The sequence below is a fragment of the Delphinus delphis genome, chromosome 4 (genome assembly GCF_949987515.2).
Source record: "Delphinus delphis chromosome 4, mDelDel1.2, whole genome shotgun sequence".
Classification (NCBI taxonomy): Eukaryota; Metazoa; Chordata; class Mammalia; order Artiodactyla; family Delphinidae; genus Delphinus; species Delphinus delphis.
The window spans coordinates 94,728,796-94,745,428 of record NC_082686.1 but is presented as its reverse complement, the minus strand read 5'-3'; the positions used below and the strand labels follow the sequence as shown (position 1 = coordinate 94,745,428).

General features: G+C 40.9%; 1 protein-coding gene across 5 annotated transcripts in view; it reads right to left on the bottom strand.

Moving 5' to 3' along the window:
• PLD1 (phospholipase D1) overlaps positions 1 to 16,633 on the bottom strand; it is a 200,263-nt gene that overhangs the window by 54,722 nt on the left and 128,908 nt on the right. For all 5 annotated transcript variants that reach the window (XM_060011141.2, XM_060011143.1, XM_060011142.1 and 2 more), the window contains 3 exons: positions 8,235 to 8,363; positions 7,388 to 7,506; positions 5,799 to 5,912 (listed from right to left, as the gene is read on the bottom strand). In XM_060011141.2, the coding sequence (XP_059867124.1) occupies positions 5,799 to 5,912; positions 7,388 to 7,506; positions 8,235 to 8,363 (362 nt within the window). The remainder of the gene's footprint in view (positions 1 to 5,798; positions 5,913 to 7,387; positions 7,507 to 8,234; positions 8,364 to 16,633) is intronic.

Genomic DNA, 16,633 nt, shown 5'->3' with positions numbered 1-16,633 from the left:
AGGAAGAGAATATGCTTTTTGAAGAATAAGACTTAAGGGGAGAGAAGTCCTAGGAAAAAATGCAGACTTGAGGGCTCTTTGGAGCCAGAAAACAAAAGGAGAGTTGGGGCTGGATTGGGCTGGGTTTGGGTCTGCGGCAACAGAGGATAATATCAAAAGGCAAGCATGACATGCAGCTTTGCCTTGCTGGGGCCTTTGGTGGTTACAACCATCCTGGGACTCACTGGAAACAGTCTCTCTGCTGAGCAGTTATGACCTCAGCCTCTGGAAGCAGACTGCTTAGAATCCAGTCTCATCCCGTCCAACACTCACTGTGTAATAACCTCTCAAAGTCTTAGTTTCCTCATCTGTAAAATATGGGGTCAAAGAGGACCATAATTTAGAGACTAGTGAATATTAAATGAGATACTCCATAAAAAACTTAGTGCAATGCTGGGCACTGAGTGAACACTCCCTGTTCACGTGGCTTCAGCCAGTCAAGACCCACAGGAAGATGCACAGAAGCCTTACTGTACGAAGACCTGGTCCGTAAACAGAAAGCAGCTTCTATGTTAAGGGAACTTCCTTAGAAATAAATCAAGTGGCTTTCTTTCACCCTTCCCTACCTACTTTGTTCTATCACTATACAAAACGCTTTGCTGTCCTTTGAAATCTACATTGATTCCTACATTGACATCCTTTGGAGTGTCTTTTGGACATTTTCCCCAAGTGTAGGAACAAATTTTTCCAATAGTATAATTTGAATGTCATTTACATTTGCCTTTATATATTTTTCTTTTCTTTTAATAGACAAAGAGATTGAAGACATGACTCCACCGGAATTATTTCCTTCAGTTCGGTAGAACTTCTTGGCAATGACTGTCTAAGAAACGACTTTTCTGCTATAAGCTGCCCAATTTAATAAAAAGGATAGTTCCACGTATCGATTCCGTGTTAACGCTAATTTGTCATCGAGAACTTTCTTTTACCTTAATAGAAATGTCAGATGTCCTCTGTCTTGGTCATTTATCGTAAGTGGCAACGAAAGCACTCAGGAACATAGTTTGTTCTTCTTAGGGAGAAAACAAGTTCTTTTATAAACTCTGTGCCTAAGCAGTTTCAGAATCATCCTTCTTCCAACCCCCTCCCCACGCCTGTCTCCTGCTATGCCTTCTCTGCGTGTTCTTGCCAGGCTTCTGAGAATACCCAGCACTGAGGGGAAACACCCAAGATTATTTTAAAGTGTCAGTGGAAGTTGCTGAAGTCAGCTCTCAGGTCTGGATGACATTTTTAGAAGCAGAAATTCATGTTGCTGAGGGCAGGTCTCCATTCTGGCTGCTGTAGCTCTAGTCTCCTTGGCCGGCCCTGTCGGCCATAGCTTCTGTGACAGCTATGCACGTAGCTGGTGTGGAATCACCAGTAGTACATGCCTAAGGGTGATCAGGCCCAGGGCTTTTGTATTAAAAAATTAAATAACTGGGTTCCCTTCTGCAGATGAAAGAACAACATGAATTTTTTTTCTTTAAATCTTTTTTTTTTTTTTTTGGCTGCATTGGGTCTTCGTTGCTGCACGTGGACTTTCTCTAGTTGCGGCGAGCAGGGGCTACTCTTCGTTGCGGTGCGCAGGCTTCTCATTGCGGTGGCTTCTCTTGTCGTGGAGCACGGGCTCTAGGCGCACGGGTTTCAGTAATTGTGGCTCACAGGCTCAGTAGTTGTGGCTCGCGGGCTCTAGAGTGCAGGCTCAGTAGTTGTGGCGCACGGGCTTAGTTGCTCCACGGCATGTGGGATGTTCCCAGATCAGGGCTCGAACCTGTGTCCCCTGCATTGGCAGGCAGATTCTTAACCACTGCGCCACCAGGGAAGCCCAAGAACAACATGAATTTTATCTATTATTTACTTTATTGTGTCCAATGCTCTTTCTCTCTCCATTTCAATATATATGGTATAAATAGTATAAAGATTTTTGTATCCAGAACTAGCCTGTGACCCATCCAGAGAAATGTCAGCTTCTTTGTTGCAAATTTTTGAAAACACTAGGGAATGCCTGAAGGTTGTAGCTAATATTGATAGAATGCAAACTAGTACACTCTTCTAGGTGATTTGCATGGATTAATTTATTTAACTATCACCACAACCCTATGAGACAGGTACTATTGTGTTTCCTGTTTTAAAGATGAAGGAAACACATTCAGAGAGGTGAAATAATTTTCCCAAGGTTATACAGCTTGTATGTAGTGAGACAGGAATTTTTTTTTTTTTTTTTTTTGCGGTACGCAGGCCTGTCACTGTTGTGGCCTCTTGCGTTGCGGAGCACAGGCTCCGGATGTGCAGGCTCAGCGGCCATGGCTCACGAGCCCAGCCGCTCCGCGGCCTGTGGGATCTTCCCGGACCGGGGCACGAACCCGTGTCCCCTGCATCGGCAGGCGGACTCTCAGCCACTGCGCCACCAGGGAAGCCCGGAGACAGGAATTTGAATACAGTCTGCCCCTTCCCCTGGCTACATTACATCGCTCCTTTCCAGTTAATTAAGCCTGTGGTCTCTAAGTTACGTAATGAACAATAAACTATGTTAAAAACTATGTTAAAATCAATGTTAAAAAGAATAAGAAGACTTTTATTACGTTTTATTAAATTTCTCAACCAAGAGTATTTAACAGTCATTTGGCTATTGCCACACTGTAACTGAGAGAGTGAAAGACTTGAAAATACGACTATAAACTTTTTAAAACTTAAGTAGCCTCCTGCACAGCCAGGTCCCTTCTCCCTGATGTCTTCTGGATTCTCTGGAAAACCAGGGATTGGACTAGATTATTGCTTTTACCCGCTAAGCACTATACATTCATAACTTGACAACAACAATGCCTAGAACAAGGTGAATAGTGTTTAGAGCCAGTAAGTAATGTGAAGTGAAACAATACTGTGGTCAGAATTTTACAGAAAAGGAGAAATGGAGCAGAGTAATTTCTTTACTTTTCTTCAGTGTCTGGTCATCTCAGATTTTCCTGTCTTCAAAAAGATGCACTGCCTGGTGGTGCCCACTGTTTTCACAACTGGAGTTATTTTGGCAGTTCTGCAAAACATCTACTGGCAACCAGTAGATGTTTTGTGAGGTCTAAAACTTTTAAACTATGGAGGAGTCTTCTTTAAGAAAAAGAATACTAATTTATAAACACAAAATTACTGTATTCTAGAATTACTATAGCAGTCTCTCCACTTGTCTCCTGTGTTCATTCTCCTTCTAGTCTTATAAGTTTTGCACATGTATAAACTTTAGGTTCCAAAGTGTGTTTGCTTGGAAAAACGGAAATAGGTGACAAATTGAGAGATCCTACATCAATTAAGCTTGGGAAACGCTCATAGAATATTCAGTCTTAGTAATTTCATTATGCACATCGACATAACGAAGGCACTAAGAAGTCCTATATTTTAAAAATCTGCAAAAACTTATCTGTCCATGGAAACCTTTTTTTGTGGAATAGCTATTAGCATTTCACAGACAAAACCCAATTAGGGAAACTCTGATCTAGATTAACCTTCATAAAACATTCATGTATCATGCTTCCTCTCAGATGACAAAAAAACATTCCAAAGTTCACTAATGCCTCCAGGATCAGGTCAAAATGAACCAGGCCAGCACTTCAGGGCAACCCCAATCTGGCCTTATGCTGTCTGAACCTCATCTACTACCTCTTCAAGAGCAAATGGTTTGCTGCAGTGGGTTCTACCATCTTCTGAGCAGCAGACTTATTCCTTAAAGGGGGTACCCAGTTCTGTCCCTCTCATTTGCCAACCTCTCATGGCATGCTGGTCCATACTCTCAAGACTGGCATTTGGTCCTAGACCACACCTTGCGTTGTTAACTGAATTCTTTAACATCACAGCTTCCTCTCCCCCATCTAACTCCTTTTCCAGAGGCAGAGAACTCCTTTTGTCTGTCTCCTCAGTATCCAGGTGTGCACTGATGATCTGACTGTGCAAACAGATGGCACTTAGTAGACATAAATTGACTGAATAAATGAATTAATGAGTCTTGGTAAACTTCCTTTCAAATCAATTGGCTTCGTAGAGTGCAGGCAGCCTGGGCATGTCAGGGATGAACATGTGAGCATGTTGAGAAGTCACTGATCTAGCACCATTTCTACCACAACATCCACTAATAGGGAGAAGGTGAACCAAGGGAGGCGTTTTGTAGGGCGGATATGCAGAGCATCTATCTGCCTCATCAGGGTGGCAGGAAGAGATTACATAAACCAGGGCTTTACCAAAAAACATTAGAAGATGTCTGTATATGCAACACTGGGATAAACCATCTTTCGCTAATCATAAAAATACACAATTCTCAGAAATAACTTTTCAACAGATGCTTAATTAGCATCGGCTAACTTGGATAAGTTGATCACTGAGTCAATTTTAATGCCATCTCAAATATTAAATTAAATTCTCTTATTTTCTTAATATCAAGGCTCCTATTTTATCTTACAGCACAGGTTATTTTTCCCTCTAAGTAGAATAAAATTAAACAGGTTCATAAAATATTCATTAACTTACATATGAATGCATATCTATCTGTGCCTCTAAGTTTAAATTAGTTCTCTCCTTTAGCCTAGGATGACGAAGTATTTGCCGTAGGTAATTCTCTTAAGTGATTTATCTTTTTGATTGTTCTATTATTCGATCTACGGTCTGAAATGTCTTTTTATTTCTTAGATACACACACCTCTCCTTGCACGTAGTACAAAGTAACTGATTTAGGCGTTTCATTTATATAATCATATTCACCAGAATCCATATCCAAATTAAATAAATCCATAATAGTGATGTCAGCAGCAGACTACTGGATCTTCACTTAAGAAATACTTTTAGCACAATAAGTTTAGTTAACATCCATCACTTCACATACTTACAAATTTTTTTTCTTGTGATGAGAACTTTTAAGATCTACTCCCTTAGCAACATTCAAATATACAACACAGTACTGTTAACCACAGTCACCATGCTCTACGTTACACCCCAGGACTTATTAAGAGTAAAATGGGAAGCTGTACCTTTTGACCCCTGTCACCCATTTCTGCACCCCTTCCATCCCACCCTTTGCCTTTGGCAAACACCAATCTGTTCTGTACTTAAACAATACATTTGACGCCGATAGTGATGACTTTGAACAAAAGGCAATGCAATCCTAGTTCTGTCCCTGCATGATCTCAAGACACTTGAGCTGGAGTTGGTACAGGGAGCAGATTGGGTAACTGTGGACTAGACTAGGATTTCAAGCTCCACCTCTGTTGATAACCAGCTCGATGACCCTGGGCAAGTCTCCAAGTTTCACTGGGTCTTAATTTTCTTATTTGTAATTTGAGAATGTTGTACTGGATGTGGTCAAATTTTGTCACTTTAATAAGCAAATTTCTCATTCTTTTAAAAGTGTCTCTAAAAGGCATTTGGTTAATTAGGAACCAAAATTAGATTGAACTATAACTAGCTTCCTAGATGCTAAGTCTCAGCCGTATTCCTGGTGCTTCACTGGTATCAGCTCCAGGTTTACTGGGTATCATGTTGCTAGAGTCACTTCAGAAGGAATTACAGGACAAGCCTCTCCTTGAGTGGCCTTTTCTAAAGATATGCATTTATTATATCTATACGAGAGTTTTAACAAGAGGATAAATTGAGTACATTTAAAATAGAAAATACAATACTAAGTTTTAAAAGGTCTATTTAGATTTGCTTTGGAGTTGTCCTTATTGTTGAAGCCAATAGGCATTTAGTCCCATAAGAGTGGTTGTACCCAGTAGTACTTCATGAAAAAGAAAAGCCAGACTTACCTGTACATTAGCATGGACAGACCCAGGCACTTGGTGTTTCAACTCATGGGCTGTTGTTTGAGATTTTGGAAGCAGAAAAGGATAAGAAAGGGACCGATATTTTGGTTTCATAATCTAAAATAAAGAAAAATCAGGTAAAAAAGATTCAAATGAAAAAACAGTTCCAGTCTTCCTTACTTTGTGATTATAAAAAAAAATTCAGGTTCATTTGAAAAAGAAAAAGGGAAAGAAATATTAACAATGGGTGTTTCTAGGTGAAGAGGCAATACATTATTTATTTTTGTTTTCTGTCTATTTCCCAGGGACAGAAAACTCCCTTTTTCCTTCTTTTACCTTTTCGAGTGAGCATTATTGCTTTGTACTTTTAAAGAAAACTTAAATACAACCTAGAGTTATAGAAGTACACAACTGCAAAAATGGGATTATTTTATAAACTGATTTTTTTACTACATTGTAGATATCTTGCAACAGCAGTAAAGCACTATATATCATTTTAAACTAATTTCATAGTAAAATGGCATGGAACAATCATAATTTGTTTAACGATTTCTATCAATGAGGATGTCAGCTGTTTCTCATTTTATATGAATTATTGGATGCAATGTCAAGATAAATGACTTATTGAGTAATTTCTTTAGCTTAAATACCTGAAATAGATTTTGAGTCAAAGGTTACATACCTTTAAAAAGTTTTCTGCAGTTGTACCAATTTATCCTCCCAGGAGCAAGGTATAAGACCATCATAGATCCCAAACCCAATTGTAGGTAACTGCAGCGTTTTTATCTTTGTCAGTCCAATAAGTTAAAAATATTATCCTTTTATTTATTCATTCATTTGCCTCTAAATTCTTGTTAAAAATATTTCCACTATTTGTAAGAGTTCCCACTAACTGTTTATAATGTTATTTAAATGAAAATAAGGGGACACTTTAAGTTGTTAATAAAACTAAATCTTTTTCCATATTGTAGGGACAAAATGCCTATAAAACCATTTTATTTATTAAGATTCTATAAATAAAATGGAATCTTAATAACACCTAGACGATAGGTACTTAACTTAGGAATGTTAGGTCAAATTCTTACAAGTAATGAAGACATCATACTAAGGAAGACACAGACTGGAGAAAAGAAAAATGTCTCCATTTTCTCATACTACTCACTTTGCTCAGAACCGCCTCTCAGAAGCCTGTACCAATACGGGCCCAGGGCAGTGCCAGGATTGGAAGGCCTTGCAAGCTCCAGCTCTCTTACCTGAACGAGGCTCCCATCCCCCTACAGTAGCCCGACAGCCCTCCACGTGACTATCAGCCCCGGCCAGATGCCTGAACGACACTGAGTGTCCCAAGTGTTCAAAGGGTTAAACCATAGGCTGTGATAGTAGCATCATCCCTCCACCCTCTGAACTGTCTGTGGTGTGAAAGTTCAGGAACATTTTCTTTTTCTTTTGCTCAGAGACCCAGGCACTCTGACAACTGGGCACCCAAGAGTGGATGGGTAGCACAGCTGTGGCTACCACAGCCCCTTCTCGCCTCCTTTTCCTGGCCTGTTTCTCTTCATGTGGACTGAATCACGATAAGACCACCTACGTACCTTCGTGAAGTTCCAGCGCTGGATGAAGTGACGGGCCACGTCGCGAGCAGCCTTCCCGTGGACTACAGAGGCGATGTCATGCCATGGCATCCGGGGGGTGGAGTGCCTGTCAATGAAATCTGCCCAGGCGCACCAGGCAAGGTCCTCGCTCACTTATGTGCCCAGAGGCATACAAGCCATCTGACCCCAGCTCTGACCCTGACTACGATACAGAGAAGAAAATGTGGTAATGCCCACCGTGTGTATATTACTTGGCTTGGATAGAACAATACCTTTACAGCCAAGAGAAACATAGATCTCACAGTGAGGAACACAGTCTCCCACGCACCTCTCCCAAATATGTTTCCACTTCACTTATTAGAGAATCACTAGGCAAGGCAGATGTGAGTTGGTACAAATTATTTAAAGCTGTGTACTTGACGTTACATTTTTCTTTTTTATCCTGTTGAAATAATGTTAAGCTACGTTCCTATTTCCTGTTAGATATACAAGCACAGTGATAATCTGAAATGTGTTGTTTTAATGCTGGAAGATGAAGATGATACGCAGAAAAAAGGAGATGATCAAAGGAAGGGAACCATCTCCTGGAGAATTACAGACTTTTACCCCCCTAAAATATGCCTATATGGAAGCTGGAGATTTCCAACAAGTAAGCTCTATTTCATTTTCTTTTCTTACTCTAAGGAAAAGCCCTTAAGTACATGACTGAATCATAGCTTCCAGTGTTTTACCAAATATTCAAAACAAAACAAAACAAAAGATATTAGATCATGCACATGCATACTTGTTGAGATGCTGACAAGGAAAAGACAAAATATAAGCAGCCACCCACTACCATGGTACTTACCTGCAAAAGGTTTATCAAGTTGAACCCAATCTTTGAAGACAAAATTGCAGTAGTCCTTTCCATGCCAGAATCTGGTTTCCCCATGTAGCTCTCCCACACCCGTCTGCAAACTTTGGATGGAGCCCGTGTCTGTAAATGCAGCAAGACTCACTCAGAGACTGGTTCAGGCGGACCCCAGAGAGGGAGGCTCATCTCTTATTTATTAAACACCTAAAGACTTCTTAACTTTTCTTCTTAAGCCTCATAACTAGGAGGGCATGTGTTCATGAGGCTGTGGACTGACAAGGTTTTAAAACCCTCATGAATTTACTATTAGTGGGTACTTGGGGCTATAATCAGGTTCATCATTTGGCAGTGAAATTTAATATTTTATTCTCACCACCTACCAGATCACTGGAGGAATGGATCACAGGGTTAACTGTGAATAAAGAACTTGCTAGGAGAGCCTATGAGAGAGCAGTAAAGTCAGGTCAGGTGGAGGAACATGAGATGCAGAGGCCATAAAGAAGTCATGTCCTTCTTTTTCCTCAACCAATATGGTGCACATCTAATGTATAATTCTTGTCTTTTGCATCTCAAAATGCAAGAACCTCAAATTTGCAGACAGCCTGTGTTCCAGCCCTGGAACTGACTAGCTAAGTGACACTGAGCTTCATCTTTTTGGGTCAGAAATCCTTTATGTGTGAAAGGAAACATTTGGCCCAGATGACGTCTAAGATCTTTTGGGCTTTAACATTCTATTTTTCTAAAATTATAAATGACATCCATAAGAAGTGTAACAATAGACAGAAGCTCATAACCACACAGGCGCAAAAGCAGCAATCCACTGCAGTATTTCACAAAGACCTTTGTCGGGAACATTTTACTTAAGGGTAAATATGTTGACTTAAATAGTTTGTATGTATATGGAATATGCTGATCACAAAGACAACTAAGCAGGAAAACTAGCAGAACTACAAATCACAAAATGCAGCGCTTGGCACAAAAGAGACACTTAACAGATAGACATTGGATGCAAAAATGCTTGTTGAATGAATAAATGGTACCGCGTGCAGGAGCCACTGAGAGTACCGGACTGGTCTCCCTACCAACACACTGCCCCAGAGCTGTCCTTCTAAAAATGCAGACTCCTTGCTTAAAAGCCTTTAGGATGACCTACTGCCTAGAGGGGGTCAAATCCTAAGGGTTTAGTATGCACAGAGAGCTCTTCTCAAACTGCTGACAATCTCTCTTTCTGGTCCTTGTTTTCCTCACACAGCCCAGACCCCAGGCACACCATACTTCTCACTGCTTTTGACAGGCCTGGTTCATCATGCAGCTGGCACATTATTCCTTCTGCCTAGAAGGTTCTTCCCTCCCTCTTGGTCTGAACTCCTCATCCTCCTTCAAGAGCCACATTAGCTGTCATCTGTCCTAGAGACACCTCCCAGATCCCAGCAGGGAGAGGCAGTCCCTAGCACTGCTGTAGAACCATTAACAGTTGCACACCTCAGGGTCTCTGACTCTGTGACCCAATTGTGTAAGGATGCTCCTCCCTGCTCCCCACTCACTCATCTATAAACTTTGGGGCGGGGAGTATGCCTCCTCAGTGCCTGGTATAGCTACTGGCAGTCAGTAGGCAATCAATAAGTATTTGCAGAGCAAAAGTTTTTAAACAATCACCACACATACTGCTAGTATTCTATCTCAGACTGAATAATTAACCTCCAAACGGTATTGGAATTTTCTGTAAAAGGAAAACGTCTTAAAATGCTAACAATGAACAAAACTCAATAATGTTAAAAATAGAATTCTGTTGATTTCTCCCAGTGATTTATTTTCCTGCTCTCTAAGACTGAAAGGCCAAAGTACTGGTAGGTCTATTTGCTCACCTGTAGGCTCTTTATAGTAAGCATGGCACTTTGTTTATTAAAAAAACAGGAAAAGAAAAAAAGGGGACAAAGAACGAGATAAACAGTGGGTCAATTCTGAAATATATATATATATATATTATATATAAAATTTGTTTTCATCAATTGAGAAACTCCAGGTTAAATCTTTATATGTATACACATATACTTGTTTAAAAATCTCACCTAATAATCAGTTTTGATAAGAAAAACAAAGCAAATTCTTAGTCTCAGATAATGATCTTGGTGCTAATTGAATTCAACCTGCTCACAGTTCAAATTAGGTTTTGGTTTTAGTCATGGCCAAAACTAGTCCAAATAAATCAGGGTCCTCCTCAGAACAAATGAAATAATATTAAGGCTAAACAGAACAAAACACTCCTACTTACTGCGATTACTGCTCAGAATTGCATGAACACGTACGAGCAGGAAGGGAGGACTTTTTACATCAGCAATGCCGACCTGAGGTGGTTCTTATTAGTCTATATCTGGCTCCCAGTTGATTTCATAATTGCATCTGCCTTGTCTTTCGGCACCGGTTTTTCATGCCAGTTTACTGCAAGCCTCATCCATCGGTGGCCCAGACTCTGGCTGCTGAAGTTCATGAAGAACTTTTTTTTTTTTTTGTGGCATGCGGGCCTCTCACTGTTGTGGCCTCTCCCGTTGCGGAGCACAGGCTCCGGACACGCAGGCTCAGCGGCCACGGCTCACAGGCCCAGCCGCTCCGCGGCACATGGGATCTTCCCAGACCGGGGCACGAACCCGTGTCCCCTGCATTGGCAGGCGGACTCTCAACCACTGTGCCACCAGGGAAGAGGGTATCTTCCTGCCCCTCACCCGGTGTCTTCTGACTTTGCCACATCCTCCTGTTTTTTCTCTCGTCTCTTGGCTTCCAAGGCTGCACTCCTCTACCATTACTCCAACTCACGCTTCTTGATCTTCTTTCCTAGCTCCTCCCTCACAAGGTTTTCCCCAGCTTTCCCCTAAACGTACCCCTGTAGCCCTGGCTTCTCACTGGGGCTCTAGATCTACAGCCACGTCCAATGCCTCACTTGACCTTATCTACCTAGTTGTCCCACCAAACTATAAACTCATGCGTAACACTAGAATCACCATCATTCCCATAAAATCAAGTCTTCCCTTGAGATTTCTGCTTTCTGTTCATGGTTTCTCAAGCAAAACCTCAGAATCACCTCTGGCTCCCCTCTCTTCTTCACTGTCTTCTCCACCCACCTCCCCATCACCCTTCTCAAATCCTACTGAAATTTGCTGATTCTTTCTTCTGAAAAAAGATTCTCTTATTCACTTCATTCTTGGGCCCACTGGAACAAGCTAGTCAGACTCCCCATGTCTCTAGTATGACCTTCGTAAAATACCACCCTTATTCCCCTACCCTTCCCCTCCACCCCCCACCCCCTCCAAATTCCACCTCCCCAGGGATTCTCCAGCATTTAAGGAATGAGGGTCAATGACCCAGCCTGACTTTCAAGACTCTCCAGATATTGGTACAATTATATCCCACCAGCCCAATCCATACAAATTAACTACCTATCAACAGCAATTCCAAAACCCAAAAGCTCTGAAAATCCAAATGTTTCTTCACAGCTCATTTGTTAGCAAAACCTGACGTGAACTTGAGGTTATTATCTTTATTTATCCCACTTGATATTGCACGAATATAAATGATTTGCTTATAGGGTATTTCCTGGACTTTGCCAGGAGTGTAACATAATATAGAGTACAGGTATTGTATTACCTTTCTAAAATCCAGAATCTTCTAATTTCTTTTTTTTAATTGAGGTAATACTGGTTTATAACATTATGTAAGTTTCATGTGTATGACATTATATTTCTATTTTATATACACTACAGCATGCTCCCCACCAAAAATTTATTCTCCATCCATCACCACACAGTTGATCCCCTTTACCCATTTCACCCTCCCTCAATCCCTTCCCTTTTGGTAACCACTACTCTGTTCTCTGTATCTACATAATTATTTCTGTTTAGTTTGCTTGTTTATTTTGTTTCTGCGTTTTATTTCCTTGTCTTTTACATTCCACATATCAGTGAAATCACATAGTATTTGTCTTTCTCCGTCGAACTTATTTCACTTAGTATAATACTCTCAAGGTCCATTTATGTTGTTGAAAATGGCAAGATTTCATCTTGTTTTATGGCTAAGCAGTATTCTATTGTATATATTTACCACATCTTTACCTATTCATTCACTGATGGGCACTTAGGTTGTTTCCATATCTTGGCTATTGTAAATAATGCTGCAATGAACATAAAGGTGTATATATCTTTTTGAATTAGGTTTTTATTTTTGTATTTTTTAGGTAAATACCCAGAAATGGGATAGCTGGATCATACGGTAGTTCTATTCTTAATTTTTTGAGGAATCTCCATACTGCTTTCCAAAGTGGCTGCACCAATTTACATTCCCATCAACAGTGCATGAAAGTTCCCTTTTCTCCTCGTGGTCGCCAACATTTTTTATTTTTTCCCTTTTTGATAACAGGCATTCTAACAGGTGTGAAGTGATATGCCATTCTGGTTTTGGTTTGCATTTCCCTAACAATTAGTGATGTTGACTATCTTTTCATGTGTCTGTTGTTCATCTGTATGTCTTCTTTGGAAAAATGTCTCTTTAGCTTTTCTACCCATTTTTAATTGGGTTGTTTTTTGTTGTTGTTGAGTTATACTAATTCTTTATATATTTTGGATATTAACTGCTTATTATATATATCATTTACAAATATCGTCTCCCATTCAGTAGGTTGTCTTTTCATTTTGCTGTTGGTTTCCCCCTTTGTTGTTGGCATTTCTCATATGTGTGTTAAGATATAACATCTACCTGGAGTGCCTGTTTCTCTCCCTTCTTAGTCTCTACCTACTGAATTTCTGCCTATATTCATGGCCAGTTCTGAAACAGGTCCCCAATGAGTTATATATATATATATTTAAATCTCTTGGTTCTTGAAACTTTTTGGATTTTGGCATTGTGGATCAGGTTTACGGTTGTGGAGAAGGCTTCGCTGACAACTCTTGCCAGAGGATATTTCCCCCTGATGAATTACTAAGGCACTAGGTTAGTAATACCACCACTTACCTATTAGACAATAAGCTCTTTGAGAGTGAAAATAAGTGTTATACATTCTACAGCACTGAAAACAGAGTTTAGAAATGACTTAACCTACTCTTCATTATCCCTTATGATTAGATATCTGAGTTTGAAACACTTGTCTCAACTAAATGGCAAGAATTATTTTCCCCATCAGCCATATATTAAATCTTGCTTAAAAGGAAAAGATTAGCAAACAATTACTGAATATAAGAAGAATAAAATTCAACTCTTTTGGGCTTCCCTGGTGGCGCAGTGGTTGAGAGTCCGCCTGCCGATGCAGGGGACACGGGTTCGTGCCCCAGTCCGGGAAGATCCCACATGCCATGGAGCGGCTGGGCCCGTGAGCCATGGCCGCTGAGCCTGCGCGTCCGGAGCCTGTGCTCCGCAACGGGAGAGGCCACAACAGTGAGAGGCCCATGTACCACAAAAAAAAAAAAAAAAATTCAACCCTTTAAAAATAACTGTATCAAGGGAACAATGTGCTTGAAATTCTCCCTCTTACAGCATAATTTTAAGAGAAAAAAAATCTTGAAGATGGCTGAGTGATTTTGAATTAAAATATATACTATAGAAATCTACCATAGTTACTAATCACATTTAAGATGAGCTGATTTTAGTGCAGTTTTTTCTACTTAAAAACCCACAGTGATCTTGCGTGTACACTCTGTGTGCAGGAAGAAGACCCAATGCAGCCGAAAATAAAAATAAATAAATAAATAAATTTATAAAAAGAAAACACAGACCATAAAAAAAAAAAAGTATGGAAAACAAAGGAAACCATGATGAAGCATAAAAAACAAAACAAAAACAAAAAAAAACCCGGGCTTCGCTAGGAGCCCCGTTCAGCCATGGCCTTTTCCATTCAAGTGAAACATTGCAGAGAAGTTAATCCAGTTCATATCTTCAGGAAAGGAAGTTATTAACTCAAGTAAACATTCAGTTTCAAACTTATAATGAAGAGTCACTCTGTGCTTAATTTGGGTTTCAAGTCCTATAAGACAATATAAGTTTAAGTCATTACATGATTTAAATGTAGAGCTGTGCTCTTTAAACTTCCTTCATTATTAATAGTAGAACTTCCTTTTTTTTTTCCCAATACAAATTCACATGGCAGTCCAATATATAAAATAATATATGTGGGATTTTTCTGGTTGACACAGGTACCAATAGAGGTAGGAGGGTCCGGGGCCTTCAGGTACCAATAGAGGTAGGAGGGTCCGGGGCCCTCAGTATTATCCTCAGAGCCCCCCTGAGAAACACCAGGATCCAAGAAATAGACTTTGCAAAGCACTGCGCCAGAAGACTCAACTATCCTTTGGCTTTCCTATTTAAGTAAATTAACTTTTTTCCTATTAAAAAATTAAATTTGTAACTTAATGTAGTTAATGGAAAGAGTCCTCTCCATCCCCCACATCCCATATGCAGTGCATCAGCAAATGCTGTCAGCTCCACCTCAAGATGTATTCAGTACCTGCCTGGTCACTACTTGCCACCCCTGTCTGCTCTGAAGAAAACGTTTGTAAAAATGCAAATCAGACCTTGTCTGGCCTTTGCTCAAGAAAGACCATCTGATGGCTTCCTTTTTCACTCAACGTATAAACCAAAATTCTATAAACTACCCAAGCCTCTCCGACTTCGCTCCTATCATTCTCCCCTAGCCCACCCGACTTCAGCCACTCCTGGAACATACCAATCCCCTCCTGCCTCATAGTCTGCACTTGCTACTCCTCCTAGCTGGACTCCCTCCCCACAGACATTATCTTATCCTGATTCTTCTCTCCCTTTTGATCTTTCTCGAAAACTCACTTCATTGGAAAAGCATTCCCTGACCCCCTCCCCATATAAAATAGTAACTCCTCCCCTCTGCCCTTCCCCCCTTCCCCTGCTGTACTGTTTTCCATGATAATTCTTACCGCCTGACACGTTGTGTTTGATGATCTATTTGTATATACAATTCCCATCCTTACTCTCCTACTAGTTAACAGAATTTTGTCTGTGCTGTTCATTCCATCTCTAGTATCTAGAACAGTGATTGACATAGGAGCTCAGTAAGTACTTATTTAAAGAACAAATGAGTCATATACATTTATTTTTGTATCCCCACTTACAGTTTTTTTTTTTTGCGGTACGCGGGCCTCCCACTGCTGTGGCCTCTCCCGTTGCGGAGCACAGGCTCCGGACGCGCAGGCTCAGCGGCCATGGCTCACGGGCCCAGCCACTCCGCGGCATGTGGGATCCTCCCGGACCGGGGCACGAACCCGTGTCCCCTGCATCGGCAGGCGGACTCTCAACCACTGCGCCACCAGGGAAGCCCCCCCCTTACAGATTTTAATGATTGTGCAATTCCATCAAGGGAATGAACTGCTCATTATGTTCTCAACCATCCTCCATCCTCTACTCTTGGATTTTAGGTTGTTTACTTTCTCTCTTCTCTCTCTCTCAATAAAAAACACTGCACTGGACGTGTATCCAGTTTATTAGGGAGAGGATTTCCATCAACACCTGAAAACCACCCACATTGCTGTCCCTAGTTCACCACTATGGTGATCACCCCTCTCAGCCTGCCATCAGCCTGAATTACTTAACGTAGTCTGCACCCAGCTTGCATCTTCTTTTCCACTTGCCCCCAATCCTGTTGTCAGCAACGCTATCATTCAGTCCCCTTGACTTCATGTTTCACAACTTCATTCCTCCATCTCATCATCAGTTCTAACGCAGCAAAGCCACACTCTGGAATTACAAAGCAATACCTGGACCTGTTTGCAACCTTTTATCTTTAATGTCTGCCCCGGCATGCACCCCTGACCTGGCTCTCTGGACTCCCCAGTGCCCTGTCTCAGGGCTATGACGCTCTACGGAGCACAGGAATTACTGTGAGCTATCACTGAATCCACCTAGGCATCAAGGACTAGCTGTATGCTAAATAAAGAAAATGTCTCCCCACATATGCTCTTCTCCATATTTTAATATATATCAATGTTGTTTACGTATTTTATATCAATGTGATTTAAGACAAACAAATTTACTTAACAGTTACATGGGAGCTTTAGTTCACTATATACAGTTAATCAGTTTAAAAGTTGCAGTCTCTCCAGACTACAGAATGCTGGAACCACTGCTCAAGGTCCAGCTTAATGTTCAGGGTCATCAGCTCCTGACAGCCACAAGTGACTCACAGCCAGCCATGCTAGCTGGGCTCTATCTCAGCCATCTCCTAAACAGTACATACAACTGTGGCCTTAAGAATTTAGCCCAAAGGTTCTGATGTAGTCATCTACATATCTGCTAAATCACAAGTCTGAAGCATGACTTCTGGGAGACTGATAAACTAGAACTTCTCTGGGCACATCACTTATCATCTCTAACCCTGCCGTTGGTTC